General features: G+C 49.8%; 1 protein-coding gene across 11 annotated transcripts in view; it reads left to right on the plus strand.

Annotated features, from left to right (window-relative positions):
- The window catches only part of COX4I1 (cytochrome c oxidase subunit 4I1), a 240,267-nt gene extending 234,690 nt beyond the window's left edge, over positions 1 to 5,577 (plus strand). For 8 of the 11 annotated variants that reach the window (XM_077983355.1, XM_077983354.1, XM_015126713.3 and 5 more), the window contains 3 exon segments: positions 3,482 to 3,649; positions 4,261 to 4,392; positions 5,264 to 5,514. In XM_077983355.1, coding sequence (XP_077839481.1) covers positions 3,482 to 3,649; positions 4,261 to 4,392; positions 5,264 to 5,400 — 437 coding nt within the window. In that variant the 3' untranslated portion in view covers positions 5,401 to 5,514. 11 annotated transcript variants of the gene reach the window in all.
- The last annotated feature ends 2,732 nt before the right edge of the window (positions 5,578 to 8,309 follow it).

Here is an 8,309-nt window from a genome sequence, read left to right on the forward strand (position 1 = left end):
GTATCTCCAGCACACAGGAGGCAGATGAAGACGAACTACAGGCTCTTAGACAAGTCTTGTCTGTTAACTTTTTTTTTTTCTTTTTTTTTTCTTTTTTTCGAGACAGAGTCTCGCTCTGTCGCCCAGGCTGGAGTGCAGTGGCGCGATCTCAGCTCACTGCAAGCTCCGCCTCCTGGGTTCACGCCATTCTCCTGCCTCAGCCTCCCGAGTAGCTGGGACTACAGGTGCCCGCCAACTCGCCCATCTAGTTTTTTGTATTTTTTAGTAGAGACGGGGTCGTTAGCCAGGATGGTCTCGATCTCCTGACCTCGTGATCCGCCCGTCTCGGCCTCCCAAAGTGCTGGGATTACAGGCTTGAGCCACCGCGCCTGGCGTCTGTTAACTTTTAACTTATGTAAGTCACACATGAATAATACATGAAACTGTTCTCAACCTAAGATATTAAAGCAGTCTAGAATACCATCAGCTGTCACTGAAGTCAGTTGGGATATTTGCGTGGTGATGCACCTGAGTGAGGGGCGCCCAGATATACCACATCTCCCCAGGAGAGGCTCAGCAGAAATCCGTCCATGTTGAAGCAGTGACAAACATTCATTAGAATCTGGAGTCTGTTTTTCTCTCTCTTTAGAAGAAATGTTTGGTATATTAACCATTGCTTTTCCCTTAATTGCTGGGGGACCAGGCCTGAAGCTCTGAAGAATCCCTGAAACCATGAATTGGTCATTATTCTGGAAGATGCAATTTTAAGGTTTGCATGCACCAAGGTTTTGAAGGTTTACATCCTTATAATAGCTTTCCTACCCCCCAGTCTCCTTGTCATGGTATTTACAACAGCTTTACAAGATGTAATTCATATAACAGTCACCCATTTAAAGTGTATGCTCCAGTGGTTTTTAGTATATTCATATAATGAGTTTTGTCATTAGCACCACAGTCGATTCTAGAACATTCTCCTCACCCATATTTACATTTATTTTTAATAACTCTCGTGTAAGCTGTTTTAAACTTTATTTTTTTTTTTTTTTTTTTTTTTTTTTTTTTTTTTTGAGACGGAGTCTGGCTCTCTCACCCAGGCTGGAGTGCAGTGGCCGGATCTCAGCTCACTGCAAGCTCCGCCTCCCGGGTTCACGCCATTCTCCTGCCTCAGCCTCCCGAGTGGCTGGGACTACAGGCGCCCGCCACCTCGCCCGGCTAGTTTTTTGTATTTTTTAGTAGAGACGGGGTTTCACCGTGTTAACCAGGATGGTCTCGATCTCCCGACCTCGTGATCCGCCCGTCTCGGCCTCCCAAAGTGCTGGGATTACAGGCTTGAGCCACCGCGCCCGGCCTGTTTTAAACTTTAGAAACCTCTGGGGGGTGCTGAACTTGATAAAAATATTCAGTATACAACTGTTCTTTATAGTTCACTCATCATTTTCATAGAATTAGGGTTTTAAAATTAGAAAGTAATTCAGGCCATTTCCACCTCATGTCCCTCAAATCCCACCTCAGTTTTGGGATGAGGTGTCAAGTATAAGTTTGTAAGTACACTAGTCATTTGCATGGCTAAGATAAACGTGTAGAGAACTCTATATATGACTTTGCTTAAAGCTGAATGTTGATTTACTGTTCACATGATTTGGGAGATTTTAGTCCCTGGGACTGAGCTAATGGAGTTGAAGCATTGTTGTGGGCATTGTACCTCCAGACTAGTGTGTAACACACAGAGTTCTTGCAGATGTAGGACAGAATTGGAGAAACAGCTTCTAACAGTGGGATGACTCTCAGTACAACCAAGCTATTCCTTACCTTTCTGATTTCTGAACTTTTTCCCCTCATGATACCTGTTGCTTTGAAGGCACTAAAATATCAGAAGCAGATAGAGCAGAAATCCTCACTCAGATCTTCCTGCCTCCTACGTGTAATAGTTTGTGGCTTGCCTTGTTAGTTTTGTGTGTTTCATTGCGTGTATGTGAGTATGTGCACATGATTTCCAGAAAGGAGAAGCGCACGATATTGCCCGTGCTCTGTGACTCCTGAGTGCACGCTCCCTCTGCATTCGGGCTCCTAGGTCGGCCTCATCCTGTGGACGTTGCCCCTTGTTTCCTGCCATCCACACATTCCTGATGACCTCCTGCTCTACTCTTTCCCCAGAGTACTTTTTCCAAACATGTGATTTGCACATTTGTTATGTTTATTGTTTGTTCTCCACTTTTAGAACTGTAAGTGCCACTAGGCAGGAATGATTGATTTGTTCACTGATGATCCCACATCTCTAGAACCCTGCCTTGCCTGTAGAGGGTGCTTGGTAAATATGTTTTGAATGAATGGCTGCATGATTCTCATTCCTAAGAGCTAGCACGATTTCTCACTCAGTCCTGGTTGGACACAGGTTCCCTGGAACGGTGCTGTCATGGTTATCTTTTCACGTGTCTGTTTTGTTTTGTTTTGTTTTGTTTTGTTTTTGAGACGGAGTCTCGCTCTGTCGCCCAAGCTGGAGTGCAGTGGCCGGATCTCAGCTCACTGCAAGCTCCGCCGCCCAAGTTTACGCCATTCTCCTGCCTCAGCCTCCCGAGTAGCTGGGACTACAGGCGCCTGCCACCTCGCCCGGCTAGTTTTTTGTATTTTTTAGTAGAGACGGGGTTTCACCGTGTTAGCCAGGATGGTCTTGATCTCCTGACCTCGTGATCTGCCCGTCTCGGCCTCCCAAAGTGCTGGGATTACAGGCTTGAGCCACCGCGCCCGGCCGTGTCTTTGTTTTTGAACTTGAAACGCTTTCAATGTTTTATTGTTTTTGTTCTTCCTCATCAGTTTGAGTCCCTTGCAGATAGGCTTTCATTTTGTCCAGTCTCCTGTTCAGGGAGCCCTGAAGGCCTTGGCCCACGTCTGCAGGTAGCTGTTTTTTATTTTTATTATTATTTTTTATTTTTTATTTTGAAATGAAGTCTCGCTCTGTCGCCAGGCTGGAGTGCAGTGGTGCGATCTCAGCTCACTGCAACCTCTGCCTCCCGGGTTCAAGCAATTCTTCTGCCTCAGCCTTCCGAGTAGCTGGGACTATAGGTGTGTGCCACCATGCCCGGCTAATTTTTTGTATTTTTAGTAGAGACAGGGTTTCACCATATTAGCCAGGATGGTCTTGATCTCCTGACCTCATGATCCGCCAGCCTCGGCCTCCCAAAGTGCTAGGATTACAGGCATGAGCCACCGCGCCTGGCCCTGTAGGTAACTGTTAATGTAGGAAGTGCACCTTCCTGGGCACCTTGGCCCCAGGATTCATTAGCAGTTGCCCCGGTGGGTTTTTGTTGGCTGTGATGAAAAGTGCTTCTGTTCTGCCTCCACCACACTCCTGCAGCTGTTTAAACAGTGGCTGTGACCCCCTGAGATGACCCAGGGTTTCAAGGTGTGCACACGTGTGTGTGTGTTTCGGTTTTTAGAAGTATCACCTTGTGCGTGACTCTCAACCTACATGGATTTTCAAAGATGTATTCAATGTGTTTTTCAGAAAGTGTTGTGAAGAGCGAAGACTTTATGCTCCCAGCTTATGTGGATCGGCGTGACTATCCCTTGCCAGACGTGGCCCATGTCAAGCACCTGTCTGCCAGCCAGAAGGCCTTGAAGGAGAAGGAGAAAGCGTCCTGGAGCAGCCTCTCCATGGATGAGAAAGTCGAGTGTGGGTATTGAGGGAACTCACAGGCGCGCCCAGCAGCTCTGGGAAGTGTGTGTGTGAGAGCCTCTGCTCACTTCTGGGCCTACTGTCTAGAGAACAGTCTTGCACAGGAGGGCTGCTCTGCTCGGTTTCGGGGTCACTGTCCCAGGGCCCCAGTTGTTGTGCTCTGCCAGCTGATGGGATCTTTTGCTAGGCCTCCTTCTCTGTGCTGAGTGGAGGTAGCCTCTCAGCATATCTGCTGGGTAAGACATTGTTTACTGTAAATTATTGAAAGAAACTCAGCAAAATGCATACTGTTTGGTATGAAAGGGGCATTAAAATAATTAGATTAAATAGACCCTAACACTGTAATTCAAGTAAGAAACAATTTTGCAGTTTTAATTTCCACCTAAAGCAAACTCTATGTATTTTCTTCCTTCCTTTCCCCGTCACATGCCTGCCTGGGCATGTGTGCGCACGTATGTGCATGCCCATGATGTGGCCCGGGTTGGTGTATCCTTCAGCTCTGTGTTTCCTCCCTCACAAGTGTGGTTTTGGGGAGAAGTGGTTGAACATTGCAGAGGAGGGAGCTGCTGACCTTTGTGCCAGTAAACGGCTGTCCTCTCTGCCCCCAGTGTATCGCATTAAGTTCAAGGAGAGCTTTGCTGAGATGAACAGGCGCTCGAATGAGTGGAAGACGGTTGTGGGCACTGCCATGTTCTTCATCGGCATCACCGCGCTCGTTATCATGTGGGAGAAGCTCTATGGTGAGTAGAGAGGGAGGAAGGCATGGGCGCCTGGACTGGGGCTCCAGCCTGCAGTGCCCAGTGGTGGGCTGTGGGGGACCTCCACACTTTGAGGCCATGAGATAGGGACTCCATTCCAGAGTGCATCTCAGGATTGTTCTCCAGGCCTTGGTGACCTGGAGAACTGAAGTGGTGGGAGGTTAGTTTATAAGCCAGCATCTGATTATTCAGAGTTGACTATGCGTGTTGGGTGGTGAAATACCTTGACTACTTTGGACAGCGCACCATGTTTTCAGTAGCGGTTTATGTGCTCACCAGTCACTTAGCAAAAGATGACCTCGTGAAGGTTCGAGCACGGAGAAGGGGACTCCTTTAATGACCGTCTCGACTGCTGTGAGGACCGCATCTCAGCAGCCGGCATCTGGGGGTCCCGACCTGACCGTTGGGGTGTGGGCATTGCTGAGTTGCTTGCTCGTGGTAGCGACTCTTCCCCGAGGTTCTCTCTGTCCAGGCAGAACAGGCATTTTTGCATTCTGAATAGGTATATTCTCGTACTTTTGGTTTGAATGTGGATGTGGGTTAATAACAGACCCGAATCGATTTGATCTTCCAGGTCACCTCGGGCTCTGTTTGTTAGATCTTGTTATCCATCGCCTTTAGAGAGGACCTTCTGCTTTTAGCTTTTTTTGTTGCTACCTTTTTACAAACAAAGGGATAATTTTAAAATGTCAGTGGTTGCCAGTTGTCAGAAACCGTGTGTTTGAGCGGGTGTTGAGTGGTAGGTGGCTCTGCTGATCTAGTGGCTGGTATGTTGGGAGGATTTAATGTGTGTAAGGGTTTGGCGTAGAAACAACCTGTTGACACCTTGCCCATAACCTGTCTCCCACCGTAGTGTACGGCCCCCTCCCACAAACCTTTGACAAAGAGTGGGTGGCCATGCAGACCAAGAGGATGCTGGACATGAAGGTGAACCCCATCCAGGGCTTAGCCTCCAAGTGGGACTACGAAAAGAACGAGTGGAAGAAGTGAGTGAAGCTGGCCTGCGCCTGCCTCTGTCACCTCCATGCAACTCCATGCCTATTTACTGGAAACCTGTTATGCCAAACAGTACTACTGCTAATAAAATGACCAGTTTACCTGAAACCCTTTGTGATCAGTTCTTTAATGATACCTAAATGAAAGCTAATTAAAACAATAGGTTTCTCCCAAGGGTCTGGGGTTAATATATTTTGGGTGCAAATGAAATGGCAAAAATCTAGTATCTTAAATTGTGTAAGGGGACATTATATAAAGACTGGAAATATAGAATCCCTTGATGTAGGAAATTTGAGGTTTTTGGCAAGAGATCGTTATGTAAGTAAAATCTCATACTCCTGTAGGCACACCGGCAGGAGTTACCACAACCCTTTTTTTTTTTTTGGGAGACAGAGTCTTGCTCTTGTCGCCCAGGTTGGAGTGCAACAGCGCGATCTTGGCTCACTGCAACCTCCACTTCCCCGGTTTAAGCGATTCTCCTGCCTCAGCCTCCCGAGTAGCTGGGATTACAGGTGCCCACCACCATGACCGGCTAATTTTAGTATTTTTTAGTAGAGACGGGGTATCACCATGTTGGCCAGGCTGGTCTTGAATGCCTGACCTCAGATGATCTGCCCGCCTTGGTCTCCCAAAGTGCTGGGATTACAGGTGTGAGCCACTGCGCCCGGTCTATGAACCACTTTTCTTCTGGGGCTGTACCTCCCTCCCTGCAGTTGTCACATTGGCTAGGGTGAGGGCCACCAGCTCAGGGAGGACAGCCCCACTCTGAGCTCTGACTGAGGTGTGGGTGCTGGCCCCGTCTCCCTTGGACTGCTTGTGGCCTGCTGAGCTCCCTGGCTACTCACAGCTCTTTTATCTAAAAAGTAGTCACAAGGCCAATGTCAAAGCGGTGGTCTTACGAGCATCATCCTGGCCCCTGGCAAGCTGTCTCCAGGACTTATCCTGTTACCTGTCCCACCCAAGACCAGTTCCCAAACTGCAGAAGTTCCCTGTCTGGAGAAGAGAACACATCTTTAAATGGAGCCTGTGTGCTGAGAGGAGCAGAGATGGCTGGCAGAGAGGGGTCTCCTGCCAGCACTGGTGGGTAGGAATGAGGCAAGGGGAGAGAATGGCCCCAGAGAAGCACAGCTGTAGCCAGGAAGGGAAAGGGGCCCCTTAGAGCTTGCCCAGAGGAAGTGCATGGGACAAGGACCTTGGCTGGCTGGAAGGTTTGGGCTAAGTTCAAAATCAAGAGCAGGTCAAATACACCCCAATCGAGTGTCTTCCAGTGCTGTAGAAACACCCTTGATCCCTTGTTCTCCAAGGACCAGCTGAGCCCCCTGGGAGAGTGGGATGTGGGGGGCTACAGGGCCTTGTGGAGTCTTGCCATGAGAACTAGTGCGGACCCTTGATGGCTTAACAACAAAAGCCCACACCGCCCTGTGGGGGATGCCATTTTCAGTTCCTTGTCCAAGGGTGGGCTCCTGGGGGTGGTGGGGGAAGCTGAAGTGGTTGACCCCGGCCCCACTGGTCCCTGATCCTGGTCCCTGCCTGGCTCTGGTGGAGCCACCTGCCCAGGGCCAGGCAGCAGGTCAGGCTCATCACCACCCGCATCTCCCTCAGGAGGGGCCGGGAGGAAGGAGCTGTCACCCCAGAGGGAGGCAGAGATGTCTGCCTGTGGAATCGAGCCTGCTGTACAAGCCCTCTGCTTTTAACCTGGAGTAGCTCTGAGTGAGTCCTCTTGAGAATAGTCAGGCTCTTCCTGGCCTTTCCCTCCTACTGCTTAGGAAGCTGTGCTCTCGACCTTGCTAAGAGAATTGCCGTTTGTCCATCAGATTCAGATTCCAAAACATGGCTGTCCATCCTGATTTTGTCCTCATGCTGAAAAAAAATGAAAATCCCTTTACTGCCATTTTAGTGGGAATTTGGGAGGCCGCAGGGGTTCATGGCTGGATTCAGCCCACGATCCTTCATTGGTCACCCACGGGCCACGGGGACGTGATGCTGACCTGACTCCAAGTGCTCACTTTCCCAGGCTCACAGGAGACAGCAAGCAAAACACATACACAGAGAAGGAGATGATCCAGCAGGGTGGAGGGAGGGGGCACAGGGAGAAAAGGTTATGGGTGGGGGTTGGTTGGGCAGCTGTCACTGAAGAGGTGACATTTCGGCTGAGACTTGAAGATGGGATGAGCCACTCATGCTGAAGCCTGAGGGGAGGTCGGACTGGCAGGTGGACACAGCACCAAGCATGCACGGAGGCACGACGCTGGAGGCAGAATGGGGCTTGGTGTGTTCAAAGGACAGCAAGACGGCCGCCAGGCAGAAGCACTGTGGGAGGAGGCAGGGTGGGGGCGCGGCAGGGGTCCTCAGATGCCAGGGCACGTGGGCCGCAGCCTGCAGGAAGAGGAGGACGGAACTCTTTCTGAGTGTGTGTGTGGTCTCATTTCACCCCCAGACTGTCCCTCCCAGGGTGCTCAGGGAAAATATTGAGGCATGAAATTGGAGCAGGAGGACTTTGAGCAAGGTGAGCCCTTGGAATAATCCGGCTTAGCTCACTGGAGGCCAGAGGGGGCCCTGTCTCCCCAGGCCCGGGCCTCAAGGGAAGATGCCTCAGAGATGAGGCTCCTGACCCATCCAGGGCCTGCATCTCCATGTGGGGCCATCACAGAGACCTCGCCCTTCAGCCTAACCTTGAAACTCCTTGAAATTTAAGATACTCCGTCCCTCTGTGTTACTCTTCTTCCTTCTGTGCTCATCTTCCTCCCAGCTGGCAGTTTTCTACTCTCCAGAATTTAAAAATTCCCGGACAGGCATAGTGGCTTGAGCCTGCAATCCCAGCTACTTGTGAGGCTTAGGTGGGAGGATTGCTTGTGGCCAGCAGTTTTTTGTTTTTTTTTTTTTTGTTTTTTTTTTGAGACGGA

Source organism: Macaca mulatta, chromosome 20, assembly GCF_049350105.2.
Source record: "Macaca mulatta isolate MMU2019108-1 chromosome 20, T2T-MMU8v2.0, whole genome shotgun sequence".
Taxonomy (NCBI): domain Eukaryota; kingdom Metazoa; phylum Chordata; class Mammalia; order Primates; family Cercopithecidae; genus Macaca; species Macaca mulatta.